At 36.1% G+C, this 18,872-nt stretch overlaps 1 protein-coding gene across 2 annotated transcripts; it reads right to left on the bottom strand.

Moving 5' to 3' along the window:
* Positions 1 to 390: 390 nt before the first annotated feature.
* LOC105058601 (uncharacterized) lies at positions 391 to 8,944 on the bottom strand. 2 transcript variants are annotated; one of them, XM_010941575.4, is made up of 8 exons: positions 8,492 to 8,943; positions 2,949 to 3,096; positions 2,712 to 2,862; positions 1,860 to 1,985; positions 1,703 to 1,783; positions 1,398 to 1,590; positions 1,048 to 1,315; positions 391 to 938 (listed from the first exon to the last, which is right to left on the bottom strand). In XM_010941575.4, exons 1-8 carry the CDS (start codon positions 8,714 to 8,716, stop codon positions 697 to 699), a joined length of 1,434 nt encoding a protein of 477 aa, XP_010939877.3. In that variant the 5' UTR covers positions 8,717 to 8,943; the 3' UTR covers positions 391 to 696. The 2 variants fall into 2 exon arrangements, with proteins under 2 accessions (XP_010939877.3, XP_010939878.1); XM_010941576.4 differs by having other exon boundaries at positions 608 to 970; positions 8,492 to 8,944.
* Between the last annotated feature and the right edge of the window lie 9,928 nt (positions 8,945 to 18,872).

Genomic DNA, 18,872 nt, shown 5'->3' with positions numbered 1-18,872 from the left:
GCCTTTTTAAAACCAAAATATCCTTTGTATACTTTTCTTTTTCTTTTGGGGAGGATATAAGTGATATCTCTAATCGCATCATTATGTGATTAAGAAAGAATCACAATAAACCTATTCCTTAAGATTAGGAAATAAGGTAAACAGAAGTCTAATGGCTATCATTCCATTTCTATCTTCATCTCCAACAAACCACAGCAAGAAAATTACAGCCTTTCACTTTCATGAATATTTTTATAACTAAAAAGCATGGATACTCATATATCCTGTCCCACGAATCATATACATAGGACCCTAGATATGCTTGTGATTTGGTAGCATTTTCAATCTTCTAAAGTATGCACATGAATGCCCGCAAGAGAGATAAACTCTCTCGAGGACCAAGGAAAGAACTGATCAATAGCCTACTTAAAATACATTGAGTTAAACATCCGATGTTGTGTAACAAAAGGGGGTGAAAAATACAAACTTTTTTCCTAGCAGCAGCACCACAGTTCAGATTCAGATTATCTGCCATACATTTTACGCTATAAAAACTACAACAAATATACACCATGAACTGGCAGACAAAACACCCAAGTCATATACCAGGCAAACATGCAGCAAGATATAAAATGGAACCGATCTCTGGAATCATGATACATATAATACAGGTAAGTTAATCCCAGAGATGCACTCCAATCATCAATCATCAGAGGGTTAATTAGACCACACATGTATCAAACCTTGCTTGTTGCCGGTGTAGATCTCATTCCTATCCTCATCGTAGAACAAAGCTGTCACGTCTTCAAGTGCTTCCCGGACAGTGCTCCGTATAGAAGATCGGCCTGTGTCACCTCTCCTACGAGGACTGATCTGGAGTGCAGGATCACTTGCACATATCTTGGCAATGCACTTCCCTGTTAAGATGTTGCTCATGTTGATGGAGCCAACAGCAGAAACTGCAAAGGCGGCAATTCCTTGAGATGAGATCCTACCAAAATTTAATGAAGCTACATAAAATGTAACTGAAAAATACAATTTTTAAATTGTAAGATGCCAATAATGTACCTTCTCCATCATCTTCACACCCCTCCTCAGCTTTGCAGTAGGAGATTATCAGATCCTGGTCACTGGTGATGTAGATGTTATTGGTATTGCAATCAGGATGCCACAGCAAATGGTCTTCAAAGGAGGTGACCAGCTCTCCACGGAAATTCCATACAGCAACTGTCCTGTTTCGGAATGTCAAGAAAAGATGATTCTCATACAGAAAGATGAATGCTGAAGGAGTCATGAACTCAGTCCTGCTAACTTCAGTTAACACAGAATTCCTCACCTGTTCAGCAATTTGAAAATTAGTCTTAAAGAATGACATAGGTGTTAAAAATTAACTGTAAGAAAAGGCTAGATCTGATTACATCAAGAATCTGGAGGTTCTCATTTTCTTGCTTGACCAAAAGCTTCTCATTGAACTGCTCAATAAAGTCAACCTTCTTATTGCGATGCAATAAGTGATTGAAAGATTTTAAAACTGTTCCATCTTCGATTGAGAGTATCTTCAATGGAACATAACCAGGAGTTCTTTGGAATATTAACAGCATGATTCCTGGACTGCCATTGCAAAGTGTCATGTAGAGATTAAGTATGTGAAAGGACATACATATCAATCTAAGCCTACGAGAACCACAAAAGACCTCCTATTATTAAGAAAGAGAAAAAGAACCTGATTTTTATCTCCTGCACATTCTTATCCGATATTGAGTACAAAAAGTTGTAGTTCTTTAGGTCAAAAACCTTGTAGATGCTGCAAATACAAAATCACTGATTATCTAAATCATAAAAACAATGGGTAGAACAACCAGATAAAGAAAGTAGCTTACCCATCCTGAGCTGAATATGTTAGTACTTTGCCATTTACGTCATCAAATTCAACAAAACCAGGCCACTTAAGAGACTCTGTTTCAAAAAGAGGGAATCCAGCATTTAATTGATTCCTCCTGATGTACCTGCAAGTTTTTTTTTTTTTTTTAAGGGTCACAAACTGGCAGCTCTACAGCTTCTCAACTTCAAGATTCTAATATGGATTGCTTGGTAGCACTAAAATTTTGGGTCACAGTAAATAGTCGCTCACAATTGCGGACATAATTGTTACTACGTATTTATAGTTCCATCAATTTTCGAACCAAAATTTCCAGACAAATTTGAAGTCGAGAACCACAAGTATCACATATAGTTTTAACTATCTACTAATGTAAAGCTCATGGCTAAAAAATCCGTTACTACATATGAATCAAGATATAGACAACAAACAAACAGATGTTTGCAAACATAAAAGTCAAGTGCAAGGCAAGCAAAAAAAGGGAGGGGGGTGTGAGCAGAAGACATTACCAAATTATTTCTATGAAAGCAAAACCAGTTTACAAATCAAATATCTCGTTATATGACTTTTAACAAGGAAACTAGTTGTTACAACTTTTAAAATTGGTTAGTTCAACAACTTTAACCAGCAAGATTTGCAGTTTAGGCACCACTATGAGTTAAGTCCCGGGTCTAAAGTCTTGTCCATCATTCAGTATTGACCGAGTACATGGTTTTATGTGACCATCAAACATCAAGATAAAAATGGGGAACAAACCTTTTTCATGAACCTTGGGGCCAAGTATGAAGCAATGAAGAAAAAAATAAATTCATATCAAATCTTTTGTTCAGAGTGCATAAATTAAGCTTCTCACTCTATTGGAGTTGTCCTGCATTTCAAGGAACTGAAGTGGTCCGATGCATAAACTGACACTGTGATAAGTGAATCATTGTTCTTATTATAAAAGAGACTTCTAATCACTTCATCTGGGCTGATGTTCAAGAAGCAAATACGTTTGTTTGTTGCTGTCAATAAGAAAAAAAAAATGAAATGAAATGACAATCAGATTGATCTCAAGTTTCAACTATAACTGCAAATACAGAAGGCTTACTCCGACTAAAAGCAGCACAGAGGCCTGATTGTGCAAGAGCAAATATAACATCCTTTGCTGCAACAATCTCGATGATTTTGGATCTTTTCTTAAGAAATTGTAATTTTAGAAACCAATTGACATTATGATCATAAGTGTCAAACTCCTCCTGCATAACCAAAAGAAACGCTTTAATTTTATTTGATGACAAGACTTCAATTTTAAGCTGTTGACAATCAAATTATACAAGGTAAGGTCTGAACTGAAAATGGATAGCCTGGGTTTGCATAACAATACAAGATTTGGATGCTAATAGATGTAAAGAAAATGTCCACCAGATGAGTAACTTAATAAAATTATTTAGTCATAACAATGGATCCCAAAAGATAACCATTTGCCCGATAGTTTAGAAAGTAATTGAAGTCTGACAATGATTCCATGAAAAGCACCTACTGACCATTTGTCCACATGAAAAGTTCATCATGAAGTTGGTAACCTTTTGGTATATTTATTTGAACTTAAAAAGCTTTTTTCTTGTTTTGAATGGATTTTAGTGGTGAAAAGCAACATGACGAGCATATTTAAAAACCTGCTTACTAATCTATGCATAACACTCAACATGCTAATTGATGTAAAATCTTTTAGTTACATGATACCAAAGTTTTAAATCCCGTGGGACAAAACTGTCCTAATTTTCCCATAGAACAGGACGTGCCACCGTCCCACCCTGTCCCAACACTTGAGATAGAAAATATCCCAAGACATCCCGATCAGGACGCTAGAATACTAACGGGACAGCCCTGTCCCGATATATGGGATGGTACCCTGTTCCGGTGTCTCGCTGCGATCTGAATCCTTACATGACATACTACTTTTTAAGAAAAATAGACACAGGAAGTAGAATTGATTCTACATAACAGTATTGGTTAAACATATGACCTCAAGCACTATATCAAGGTGTCTAAAGGAAATTGATGCCACAACCCTGATATAGACTAATATGGTGATGCATCTGTATGGCATTATTTGTTCTTACATGTATTGGTTTATGCTGCTAAAAGTTAGTATTACCTGCTGCCCATGATTCCTATAGAACCGACCACATCACTCAAGACAATGTTACACTAAACATGTTTGTGATTAAAAGCATCCAGAATAACATTGGAAGATCATTGTCATACAGCTAATTTAACATAAAACTTAGCTAAAAAATTCAAATTGTACAATATTACTGAAAATTCTTAACTACGACTATTCAACTAGAACCTATCTTCTGAATGTCAAGATTGGTTTGCATCTACATTTTTTGTTTACAAATCTTGTTTCTACATCCAACAACAAAATATGATAGTTAGATGCCAAACAACGTCACTTGGCAAAAGTTGCTTGGACTCTCATAATTCATGTTCACAAATCCTCCAATTTTTCTCCATTAAAAGTGCTAAGTTATGTTTATTTTTTTTCACATGTTGAAATTTAGAGAATATAATATGCTCGTGTTATCAAGCTTGTAAAACTTAGAAAGACAATAAAATCCTTAGGTTCATACAAAAATCATAAATGTAGACACTACCTCATTTGAATATGTTCCATTCTTCTATACTCATGAAAAACAACTTCAGGAGAGCTCGAGTATTCACAAAAAAAAAAAAAAAAAAAAAAAAGAGAAGAGGAGCCAAGGCCTCTCTCATATTCCCTGTAAAAGTTAAATCTAATGATAAAAGAACCTTCCTATCATTCCAAGTGAGATCTAGTGACCACACCTCTCAAAATTTATACCAGAGATAGACTAGAGAAATAGCAGTCTTCTCCTCAATACAAACTTCAAAACACACTTCCCAGTCTGAAGTCTTGAAATTTGCAAGTCCCATTTTCCAAATGAAAGGTAAAGGGTTATGCATTTTTCATTTCATTTCTGACATTGAATACATTATCCTTCTAATATCATCTATTCAAACATACATTATCATGAATTTTGCAGATTTGATACAGCTATTTCATGTTATGAAAGAGCCAGAAGCAAAGTTTGATGGTATCATCTAATGCAGATTTGCTCATAGCAAAATACCATATGCAAGTTAATGTGGTCAGAGTCATTGCTAGTTTAGAAAAGATGTCTAATACAGAAGCCATTGGACCTTTACTTTGATAATCAAGTAGCTTCACATCTATCCACTATGTGTAACACAAAAGCCCCATGCGGCTAGTCTCTGCATGAAGCCAGCCTCAAAGAGACCCTTCTTATTTTGAAGCCTTTCTTATTTTTAAGATAATAATAACCATCAATGACCCATTACATAGCCCGTATCATCAAGATTGTTATCATTAGGGCTGAAAATGGATGTAGATATGAATACAGATATGAATATTAAATGAATACCAAATTAGTATCATAGTTGTTCTAAATGGATACAGATACAGGTCGCATACTAGTCATCTCCATATTTGTTTATCCAGATATAGATATAAGTTAGATATTATTTGGATATAAGTCGGATACTGTTCAGATACAAATAGAATTTTGAAGAGAAATCAATAATGAAAACCAATATACTGGAATAATCATAAGGGATAGGAGCAGAATCCACTATTTAGACAGGCATCATATGCAATGCATGGGTAACTAGGTAAAGACCTATGAAACAGTTATTAAACCTGCACAGAGACCTACCAAGTCAACAATCCTGATCACTAGTTTGACAGGGCTTGTATTAAAAATTTAAAATTATTCAACATAAAACATATAACATGGAAATATTAATAAATTTTATATATTAAATACCACCATTACTTTTTAATTGTAGCATAAATTTTAAAAAAAATCATGAATTATCTGAAAGCTTGTGAGACAAATTATGTTATATTTTGAAATATATAGAAGTTATTAATATTTTTTAAATATTTTAAACAACAAACTTTTGAAAATATCATAAAGAATAAAATGAAGGATACATATCTTTTACTTTTTATCAAAAGGAATAAGATTTATTTTTATTAAAAGAATTGATTGTTAAAATATAAAATATCACAACATACATTAGATAACTCTACTTAATAATGTGAATAGGTTTTGAATGAGTACAATTAACTATTATTATAAAATACTGATAAGTTCTATCCTCATGGTTGAGTAGTACTTTCTCAAGTAAAAAAGGTCATGGGTTCAATCCTAGATTTAATAGCTATGTAGATCATTTTTAACCAGATATCTAGATCCAGGTCCACAAAATTCTTAAAATCCAAATTCAGGTTCCAATCCAACAGAATTTACAAATATGTATCCAGACCTGGATCCAAACGTTACGGAAAGGGATATGGCTGGATGTTATCCAACTCATTTTCAGTCCTAGTTATCATCAAGGTCAGCCATTTACTAAGAGCATCCAAATAAATTGGCCTCTAGGTTGGTAATGCTCTAACATGAATACAAAATTTACAAATATGTATCAAGACCTGTATCCAAACTAGTTACGGAAAGGGATATGGCTGGATGTTATCCAACCCATTTTCAGTCCTAGTTATGATCAAGGTCAGCCACTTACTAAGAGCATCTAAATAAATTGGCCTCTAGGTAGGTAATGCTCTAACGTTAATATGAGTGGAGGGATTCATACACATGAAGAGAATTTGCTGGGATTCATACACATGAAGAGAATTTGCTGCAGCTGCCACACCTTCTCTCTGCCCCCATCTTCATTCTCTCTTTTATCAAATTTTTTCCTTCTAGCTTCTAGAACTAGATTAAGCTATCAGTATTTTATGTAATTTCAGTGATTTCTAGCATTTTGCAATGGTTAAGGAACTCTTTGTGTAAAAACAAAGGACAGATTATAGAACATAAGGATAAGAACAAGCATAGTTGCAAGTTTCAGATCAAATTTTGAAATTAAAAAAAAAATAATTTTCCTCGGAATTGATATGTATTGGTAAAAACTGACCTATAGGGCCACAATTCTGAAATTACATGGACAATTATGCTATTTTTTCATTTTTTCCACTCATCTAGTGTGAAGTATATTAACAGCATTACAAGTTTTGAGAAAGCTTGAGGTGTTTAAGTTTTTGGTTGAGAAAGGTACCTTTCAAACTTCAAGAGGTGTTTGTGATTTTAAATAATTTGTAAGCATAAGGAGGGGGGATTTATGGATCAGTTTAGGGTCAAGACCAGGTGTGTTTATGGTCAAACCATCCATAACTGTGACCAATTAACCTTAAGCCATTGATCTGCAATAGATTTTTTTTTAAAAAAAAAAAAAGGAAAGAAAGAAAGAAACTAATTCTCTTTAGTTGAACAGTCTATTTTTGGCTAGATCCGGATCTATGCAAGCTTTTATGAATCCCATCCCTACCGCAATTGTACAACAATATTCTCATCCATTTTCTGACTATTCCTTAAATTCAACTCCCATTAGTTTGTTGTGTAACAAGAAACAGGCCAAAATTCAGATTCAAAATCTTATAGTTCACAAATGCAGCAAAACTTCAGAATTACAAAAAACCTTGAAACCATACAGAATCAGCAATCTAAATGCATCGATTGTTTTTCGCTAGAAGCCTAGCCTGGCCAACTGGTAACTTCTACTATTTCAAGTTTAGGCCACATATTTCAACGAAAGCTTGTACCAGTTCAATTGGATACAGGATAAACCAAGAAAAGGGGAAAAAGATGCTATACATGAGTACCAATGTAGGAATGTTATTGCACAGAAGACTAATGTTGTTGTTAGTAGTTATTGTACCGAAGAGTGATGTTGTTTTAGTAATAAATTTCAGAATCGGGTACAGCCGAGTTAATCTCAGCAATTATTGAAAATAAAGAGTTGTTTTTAGTAGAATGGAAGAAAAAGAAACTAAGATTACACACAGCAACACCACAGCATCGTGAAGTCAACGAAGATTGGTGAAAGAGCACTGATCCTCCAACATTTAATTACAGTTATGGAAAAGTTAGATAGCTAAGATAGGGATGTTCCTGGAAGGCTGCGTCATGAAAATAATGAAAGTGATAGCCGTTAATGATTAGGGGCTCTTTTTCGTTCTTCTTGCAATGTATGTTGCAAGAACGAAAATGTTTCTTTGCCCCAAGCATTAGGAAAATGACTTCTTCACCAATATAGCATGTTTGGGAAGTCCAAAAGAATACGATATATTGTTTCTGCCCCTAAAATTCTTTGCTAGCTCCAATCACCCCTTCAATTTCCATCCCTCAACGTTTCCACACCAAAAGAAAGGAGCATTGGTATTCTTATACCAAACTCCCTCGTACCACAGATCCATCCAAACCCTAAACATAAAGCAATGCGTCCACTCATATCGGCATCATAATCCAGTACCAACCCGGACCCTCATCCCATTCACCGCAATCTTAGAATCAAGAACCCCCAAGAAAGCTTACTTCGACAACCCCAATCACGAGCTCCATCGCCAAAATCCCATCATGTTTACAGCGCACCGAGCGATCACGGAGGAAATTTCAAAACATAGGCAGGAATTTCAAAACCCTAAACAAAGGAAACCCTGATTCCCCCAAAAAATGCCAAAAGTGGAAGCGGCGAGAAATGTACCTGCAGCTGAATGTTGCGGAACTTCTCGGGGGCGTTGGAGGAGGCGCCGCGAGCCATCCGGGGGAGTCCGCCGATCTCACGGCGCTGGAGCTTCCGCACCGAATTGACGCAGTCCCGCTCCCGGAGCTTCCGTGCGGCGCCGCCGGACGACCCCGGGTCCCTCCCCCGCTTCTTCGCCGTCACCCGGAGGCGGAGCCGCAGCAGGGACTTCTTGTGGTTCTCCATTCCCCTTCTCCTCCTCCTCCTTCAAAGGAAACCACGAGACCAGCGAGGAGAAAGGGATCACACGAGGTAAGCGAGGGGATTTCTTGGAGCTAGAGTTAGGGTTAGGGTTAGGGTTTGTCCGAGCTCCATCGCGGACGGAGGAAGAGGAAAACGAGAAGGGAAATAAAACGCCCGTCGTCCCTCGTCTCTGGAGTCGATTTCTTACCTCGAGCCAGGGTGGAATTTTTCTCCTTTTTATCTGTCCTTTTAAAACCGAGGTTTTGTTGAACCGGCTTCAATGTGTCGGTAGACCGCTAGAGCGGTTCATATAACCGGGTTTGATATGACTCCAGAAGCATCCGGTATGATGAGACTTTGGGAGACAGGAAGTTGCTGCGAAGCGACGTAGGGAAGGGGCCATGACGAATGTTGCCTTGTTTGGGTCATTTATTGAAAGCTTTAAAAGAAATTTTATGGGCCTGAACAACGATATCCAGTGAGAGTTGGAAGCGTGCGTACTCCAAATACAGGTCTTGGACTGCAATAAAGTTCGGACCTAACCTTGTACAACTTGCATAATTTTTTGTGAATGAATCGGGTGGAAAAATTGGGAAGATTCACTGCAATAGGCGTGTTAGAAATTTTTTTGTATTTTATTTTATATATATATATAATGTAATGGGGTCGTTGTAAATAGATGGTAAACCCTTATAGGCACATGCAGTCCATGTCGACTTATTTATAGCATGAGCATATCATAATTTTTGTGACACAGATCCTAAATTTATTATATATGATTCAAAAATTCTAAAATTTAATAATACACAATCAATTTGATTTTTTTTTTTTTGCATTATGCATGGGGTACTCGTCATCCTTTTCACCTCTTTTTTCAGTACTAAAATGCTAGAAGAATGCAAAAAATATCATATCAAAGGATTATCTAATTAATGTGTAATCTTTTTTTTGTTAAAACTAGTAAGTTGCATAGAGAAACTAGCTATATTTTGGTTCCACATGAACTACATAGCTTTATTACATGAGGTTCCTTTGTGCTTCTATACTATTATCATTTTTTAGATAAAATTAAAAATACTAATATTTTAGTTCTCCTACAAATTCTTTGAATATTATTTGTTCTTCTTTTGCCCTATATTTATCTTACCTCTTCCCATTCTCGATGTTAAATGAATCACAATCATCCAACGAATACTTTTCCTTTGTGCTTCTATCCATATTGCATATGTTGAACCCACAATATTGTCAAAACTAGCAAATTACATAAAGAAACTAACAATATTTTGGTTCCACATCAATTACATAGTTTTGTTGCATGGCATTCCTTCGTGCTAGCTTTGTTGCATGGTATTCTTTCGTATTTCTATACTATTAATCACCTTTTTTGGATAAAAATTTAAAAAAAAATCCAGCATTTTAATTTCTTTGAATATCATTCATCCTTCTTTTGCCCTATATCTATCAAATCTCTTCCCATTATCAATGTTAGATGAATCACAACCATTCAATAAATACTTTTCCTTCATGCTTCTATATATATTACATGTGCCGAACGGTGGTGCACTAACATGGGGGCGTGCTTCTTCAAATACATATCCCATTTTTGTATGGAAGGATATGAAAACCTATGAGAAGCTAGGTTTTTTTCCTTTATTATGGGGGAAAAAACTTATTTTATGGATTTTATATGAATTTCATATATAAAACCAAGATAATTACCGGCTACAATGAGAAACCATGGATATTTATCGAGCTATCTCTAACTTCCTGCCTAGTCTCTAGTTATTACTAAATACTCATAAATAAAAAGATAGATTTCAATTTTTTTTTTTTTTTGAATGACATCAAGACCCGATCCACCCATGTATCTACATACATGTTCCACAGTCATGATGCTAACATACCTTAGAGAAGTCTCCTTCTACTTGATCAATTTATGTGGCTTGAAATCCATCTTCTTCAGTAGGTGCTCAGCAGTGACCATACTCAGTAATATTACATATAACTAGATTAGAATCCCGTGCCATGCACAGGACGTAATTATTTTATAAAATATTTTTATTTTATTAATTTATCAATATTTATTTTATATATATTTTAAAAATAATTAAAATAATAATAGAAAATATCTTGTGCATGGTGTAAGTTATAAGCTATTTATAAGTTTTTTTTCTAAATTTGACATTCTTGATGGGCCTCTTACCACTTAGCTTCTCCTAAAATTCTCATTATTTTTCCGTATTAGCATTCGTTCTTTATTACTTTACTCTTCACCTTCGAAGCTCTTCTTTTTTTTTCTTTTTGCTGCCATGACAAAACTCAAGAAGCTCTTCGAAAGTCGAGACCCCACCACCTACCTCTTTCTCTCTCATCTCTTCTTTTTTCTCTTTTTTTTTAATTAACAATCAAAGAGATTCTTTTTCCCTTCATGCAAATGTACAGAAGAGCAAACAGAGAGTGAGATAGAGCATGGCCATATAACCCCCCCCCCATTGGCTCTCCTATTACCTTCTTCTCCCATCTCTCTCTCTCACACACAATTCTATTCCTCCCCTCCGAGCCCACTCCACTTCTTTCCCCATTGTTCTTGTCGTTGCTTCTCCATCACAATAGAGGAGACTCGGGGGCGATGAAAAATAAAGAAACCATATGCGGCAGCACCATCATCTCCAACCTCCTCCCTCTCCGAAGCCAACATCGCCAACTCGTCGGTGCCATCTACCCCTGCCCCGATTTTGGTACCGATCCAACCAAAAGGATGATATCTTTATCTGATTTTTCCTTCTATTTCTTCTTATTTTCTTTCTTTTGATGTTTTTCAGAAAAATCGAAGATTGATGATGGGCTCTTGGAGTAGTTTAGAGCTGAAAAAGAGAGAAAGAAAGAACCTTTACCATGGCATTCGTTGACGGCCATGGGGTAAGTGGGTGGCCAAATCCATGATCTGACAAAGGGGATACAAATCTGGCTGGGATCCTTCAGCAGCACCAATGACCTCCTTGGTGAGGTAGCCTGTCATCTTGAAAAACCCGACGCTAGCGTGTATGTTCGTCGTGTATGAGATTACGAATGTTAGAGTCCTCGGAGCTCTATTGCGAGTTTTTGGAGTTCCTCTGGCCGCCCAACCCCCTCTCATCCTTGGACCCCCTCCTGTCGAACCATGGTGTCCTTATCGTCAACCTTGACCCCTCCACAGACCCCCTTCCATGGCTCCATCATGTGTGCATGGGGTGCATTTCAAGTGATGAATGACGATGTTACTGCACAGTTGCAGAGATGAAGGTGCTCGTCTCGACTTCTTCTACGCCCTCATGAAGATGAAGCTCCAATATGCATGTGACTCGAGCCAGCTTTATCTGATTTTCGAGTATTTTTATTCATTCGTTCAAGAGAGTCAGCACTGTTCGGTGAGTGGGGGTGCTATTACGAGTTGGAGCGCTATTCGTGGGGTATTTTTTTTCTCTCTCTCTCCTTTTGTCTATGCGGCTTTCTCTCTCTTGTTTCAATATCTTACGGGTCAAATGAATGCGTCTCTCATGAGGTACTTTCATTTTAATATATATCTATATAATAATGATAAAGTAATATATGGATTTAGAGGTGGTATTTGGTGTTGGGAGGTAAGGTTATGGGATAATCTTCAACGGTGACACGTGCCAATTTTATTTTTTTTCATTTTTTTACTTTACGTGATTCTCAAAGTTCCTGTGTGGGTTTTTTCTCCAGCGTGCGGACAGAGGGGGGCCTCGTGGCGAGGAGGCAGCGGGCGGCAGGAGTGAGAGAGAGGAGGTCGTCGATCCCTCCCCCTTCTCGCCTCCTCCCAACCCCTCGATCCTTCCCTCCGCTTCCCATCAACGAACAGGATCGAGCCCCCGTGAAGAAGACCCCTCTCCTTGCCACCTTCCTTGGCCTCCCCCATTGGGAGGAGATCCATCTTCACCGCGGCGAACTCATTTGGTTTTCAGCTTCTTAGGGTTGGATCTTGGGAAGGTTTCTCGCCGTTGTAGGAATTTTTGGGGTTTTCTTTGCTTTCGTGGCTCCGAAGCATGGGATTTGGGGTGGTTCCTCTTCGATTTTCGCCGTGAGGCATGCGGCATGGATAGGAGCATTGCAGGGCCCCAAAAGTCAGTGAGATATTCTCGATTTCTGATTACTTTCCATCTGGGTGATGTCTATTTGGAGCAATCGTAAGTTCTTGAAACCCATGTGAGTTTGTATTAGACCCTCTTGGTTATCATTTTCTTTTTTTATCTTTTTGCCAAGGTAAAAGCTTATTTTGTTCTTAAAACATACTTGCATTGTTGGGCCGATGCCATTACTCCATTGGAATCTGGACGACTAATAATGCTAGCGTCCTAATAGAATATGTAAGCACTCTCTGTCCATCGATGAAGAATTGGATAATACTGTTCAATAAATGCATTGCCAACCTGCAAAACCAAATAACAAAAATCATGCCATGGAAAACAAATAATATCACAAGAAAGAACTCAGTGAGGTGCAAAAGATCAACATATACCTGCTGTATACTTAGGGGAGCAGCAGGAGTTACAGATGGCAATGCCATGTCTGTAATTACATGAGCATCAGTATAGATCAAGGAAATAAATAGCAATCACACTGCATCTTTCTCCCCTAAATAATATGCCAAAATATTGAAATGAGAAAAGGACTATCAAATATTGGTACAGGACGTATGAACACAAATACAGATGTTCTCATGCACATGCATGGTTCCATGTAAGCATACATAAAAGGAGGGGATGAGAGGGCAGAAGGACAATCAAAGGAGACAAAAACTCCATGGACCACAACATCCTTACATTAAAAACAAATTTTCACTCCATGACAGCAATGCACTGAAAATTCAGAGACAAAAGAATAACATATAAAATTCTATGCAATTCACGTACATTAAAAATTTTTAGACTGGGGAATATTTTGGTAATGCAACTTTTCAAGGGCTCGATTTTCCACCCCTAGGCATTTTAGCTCTCTTCCTGTTAAATCTCAAAATTTTTCTCTTCCCTTCTCTCTCTCTTTCCTGTGACCCAAAAACCCTCATGAGTGTATAAATATCTTTTTATGAATGGGGTTATTTTAGTCATGCAACTTTTTAAGGGCATGATTTCCCACCATCCAAGTGTTCTAGCTCTCTTCTCAAGTGTTGATATAAATCAGTATCTATTCTCAATTTTCAAAATTTTTTCTCCTTTCTTCGCTTTTCAATACTTTTTAAATTATAAATTTATATTCATCTCAATGCCCATAGAGGATTATAACTATCTACCGGTGGAGAAACTTAAAAGTATTAGATCATGATATAACTTCTCCCATGTAAAATATTTTTTTCTTCAAAAATAATACTTAAAAAAATATTTTATTAAAAATAGTAATATATATAAAAATAAGAAAAAATGACTTTATTGTTTTATCGAGCTATTATTTTGAGAGGAAAACCACTGTGGAAATTTATATTGAGGGCCTTTTTATAGTTTAGAAGAAAATAGAAGGTATTTTTGTAATAAGATATTAATGTATTAAAATTAATAAAAATAATATATTAATAATATATATGATATTTTATTAAAAACCCATAAATATATTTATCAATAAAATAAAATATTTATATACTAATAAGATATATATTATTTTTAAATAATTATATAATAAATAAAAATATTATTTTAAAATAATATATTTACTAGATAAAAAACTATCCCGCGCTCCCTGCGGGTGATATGCTGGTATATATTAGACAACAGCAAAGAGGAGGGGAAAATGTAGGAAAAGGAAAAGGATCGCCGCAGATGCATGGAACCTTCGAGAAGGTATAATAAACGTCTTGTCCTGTGTCGACGGACCTGTCCAAGAATTGCTACATTGAATGAAGATATTTCTTTGGACCCTGGCTTGCAAGTGTGGAAGGCTATCTTTTTGCTCGTGCTTCCAACGTAGGGTTGGTGTGGTGGGCCAATGATTTCGGCCACGCGCTTGTCCTCAAGTTTTTGCTCGCATGTTGATTTTTCAAATGCCACAGGAGGGTTTTTGTCATGGCAGGTCACGGGCACATGCCCATAAAGACAAATATGACGATCATTAGGGATTGTTTGATTTACGAAAAAAAATAAAACAAAATAAAATAAATTTTTTGAGAAGTTGATTTTACGGCGGATAGTTTTAACATATTTAGTTGATAAAAAAAAAAAAATACATCTCATATTTATTTGTGCTTGATTAAATATTTATTTTTTAAAAAAATTATGTAAAATATTTATTATAATTTTATTAGAAGAAAAAATTTATCCTACTTCGATCAAGACCTTAAGAATGTTTTTGAAAAAAAAACATCTAATTTCTAACATCTAAAAAAATCAAAAATTTATTTTTCATATGAATTTTTTTCTCATGAAGGGATATCACTTTTCAATCATTCTTCTTGAAAAATTTCAATCAAATAAGAAAAAATTTTTATTTTTTTGTTAACCATATTTTTTCTCCTTCATTTTTCATGAATCAAACAAGTTTTTAAAACATATTTGGTAGAGGGGAGTTGAGCTCCAAAATAGAAATAAGAACGGAAACAAGTGATTTCTATTCTAACCATTTTATTGGAGAATTTTTATTTCAATTCGAGTTCTGAGGAAAATAAGAAGGTTCTAATCCTCCAAAATTCAATTTAACTATTCTCTAGTATTTAAAAATCTTATCCTCGATCTCGATTTTGATTCTAATTACAAATTAGACATATCAAAAATATATATATATAATTATTTCAATTCTAATTCCAATCTACCGTGATTCTAATTCCACAATTTCGATTTCATCCCTGGGCTAGAACCGTTAGAGTCCTTGCTTTTCTTCTGGGTCTCAGCTCTTTTCATGATTAGACATAAGAGTCAATTGTGCAAGTGGCTTAGCCTTCATCCGCATCCTGATCTAGCTTAGTTTTTGCACGCTGTACAGTGATGCTATGTTCGCTTCTTGTGGCAATTTATTCTTCGTACCAACATTAGCATGTGAGTATGAAGTGCCAGTAGATGCTAACTCTCAACATGCTGGGGGGATGCTTCGTGCGATAAACATAATTGATTCAATGAGACAGGATCTAATTTTAAGATTTCAATAGGACAATCAACTGCACCAAAGATGCTTCTTATAGACTTCTCTCTATGCATTGTGTCCCCATATTGGAGCATGATTATTGTGAACATGATGTTATCTATGAGGAGTTACAAGGAATATTTTTGGTCCACATCTCTGCCACGTAACATTCGGGGCTTTGTTCTTGAAATGGTGCATTCTAGCATGCTACATTCACTATCTTCATGTATTTAACCATGATTAAGCCCATGCAAAGAGTAATTAGCATGAGTTAGATCGTTTTGCTGTTGGCACTGCAATCCAATAATATTTGATTTGCCCACCCATGCATCATGCCGGATGTTTACGTTTCTCAAGGTTTAGATGCTCGGACAATTTCATAAGGGCCCTCATTGCATCACACATATGCAAGTTGGTACTGATACGACAATCTTTTACTTAGCCATTGTCCTATTATGGTGGTCATTATATACCCAGAATAATAAATATTATTTGATATTTTCACTATTCATCCAAGTAATATGAGATTTCATTGACTTAGAATTTTCATGACAATTCTAAACTGATACTCTATAATTAAAAGCAGTGACTTGATCAAATTATGTTGTTCTTTGACCATGATGGACTATTATTTCCACTGTAACAGCTAATAATTATTGTTATAATAGATATTACCATCAGAAAATATTGATGGATATTGTACCCTGGTATGTACAATAATATAATGCTCTTATCTTGGTTAGGGTATGTGTTCCTCTGTAATAGGATGCTTGAAGGGGCCACTGGAGTGGAAATCAAAACTATTGAATCTTAGTCTTCCTAAAGTGCAGTACTACAACCTCAACAAACCGGATGGCTCCAGGTCAAGGAAGGGACAATGTTAGACGTGCAATCTCATCCATGGCCACTCATTTATCATTGATCATTACCACAAGATTCATTCACATAAATCTCTGCAGGGGAATCGATTGCTCCAAGCTCACCACTCATCATTTATCATGTCTGCTTCAATCCGAATTATGTGGTGCAGGATTGTCCCTTTGTCAAGCCTCGGTAGCTCAAGTCGAGGACCAGCAGAGTAATGAAACATGAGTGTGGCAGAATGGGACGTGGCTCTGGCTGCTTAGTTTTGGAACATTTGGCTGGAGTGAAATGTTCAAAATTTCATGTACAAAAAGCGCATTGAAATGCAAATATTACGTGCTACCGACACAGCCATTTTGGAATGAGCAGGTCTCAAGTCTCCCAGGATAAGAAGAACATAATAACATGATCTCCTTGATGTGCTGGTTGGAGCACTATTCTTCCATTTTCGCTTGATTTGCCAAGCTGATTGTTGCAAGGATGGATGGGACCGGGGGTTTGTCAGTGCTTCGAGGGTGTTCTGTATATGTTTATGAGTTTGATTATTCAATTTTTGTAATCTTTTATATTGAAAAAATTATATCTTATACCATATGCACCAGTACAATCATGCATGCACTATGTAAATCATCTTATCTTTTTGTTGTGGATCAATCACCGAGACGAGTGTATGATGAATGGAGGTTACATGAAGGAGACAAGTTAATTGATGTGATGTATATGGTGTAAGATATAATTTTTTTATTAGATGGATCTTTTTTTTTTTTTTGAATAGATAATTCTATCCTCTTATTTCATTATCTATATCAAATGAGCGGTGGTTTAACCATCATTTTTATTTTAATTAATGAAAAAAAAATTTACTTTGTGCTTCTCGTGTCTATTGATCCCGGAAAGGCAAGAGGCATGACTCATTTCTCTTAAGCCAAGCTAATGGTGTTATTTTCATACCCAATCATCATTCTATTTTTTAATAGAGAAATCGGTCATTTTATCTTCCAGTATTATAAATGGAATTTTGATGGCACATCTCTATATGAGAATTCCTCATGTTCAACCTTTTGATTTTTTTTTTCTCTTTATCTCTCTCTCACGTGCACGGCATGTGCTCAATATTAATTTTAAGCACGAAATAATCACTCATCAAAATCCCTCCGTATTTTTTTTGGGTATCACATAGTTTTGTACTAAACACATCCTTCCTTATCCCTTTGTGCAAGGTCTATGATTTCAATAGTAAAGATGCTTTCATCCCTAACCATAGATCCTTGTATCGTAGTGCACCAAGAGGCAAGGACATCAGTGACTCTCAATAGGTGGGTAACCATCTAGTGTCAGAGTTATCATGCCAAATGTCTAACAAACTAGGATGATAGAAAACATAAGAGACAAGGAGTTGAATAGTTTTACTGTAACATAGGAGTCACCCTCCACCCAAGAATCCATAGCAGGGATCCCTTCGACATTAAAAATGATTGCTGACCAGGCTACAATAAGTTCAACTTGTGGAACAAGACATCCAATGAAATGAAACATCTTGGCTCCAATAGCATTTCATATGGAATCGCTTGCCGCAAAACCAGGACCACAAAATCCGAGGTCTCTTACAGACTTTAATTTCTAGAATTGTTGCGGGTTTATGCTTTTTTGTATTTTCTATCATGCAACGTTTACTCCCATATTCATCTGAAAGAAAGAACTAAGGGTATTTTTGGTAAAATAAAAACAAAATTCTCCGGCTTTTGCCACCAGATGGGAAGTCGCATGCGGACGTGCACAATCCCAGCGGGCGGTGCTCTCACCGGCTCGCTCATTCGCTATCAGAAGAACCACACGATCCCGCTTTCAAATTTAATTTGGTAGAACCGTTAGCTCTCCCTGGCTTCTCTTTGGTCCCTGGTTCACACATCTAGTTACCTTTATATCCTTCTTCATATGTCATTATGTGACAAAAATGCCCTCAAGTATCCTTTGTAATCTTAATTATATCTATGGTCACTCAGTATGATCAAATATATCATTGCATCTTGGTAGTATTAGAATATTGAGACTTCTCTTCTTGGACAGTGTATTTTTAATGTACGTCCAACGCAAGGAAAGTTTGATGTTTTTCTTTTTGATTTATCCTAAATGTTGTAAAACATATGCGATGAGAACCTTCAACTTATTTTGCTCTTGTTTCTTATTTCCT

This window comes from Elaeis guineensis, chromosome 15 (assembly GCF_000442705.2).
Source record: "Elaeis guineensis isolate ETL-2024a chromosome 15, EG11, whole genome shotgun sequence".
Taxonomy (NCBI): domain Eukaryota; kingdom Viridiplantae; phylum Streptophyta; class Magnoliopsida; order Arecales; family Arecaceae; genus Elaeis; species Elaeis guineensis.
Note: the sequence above shows the minus strand (reverse complement) of the source record. Positions and strands in the feature narration are given on the sequence as shown.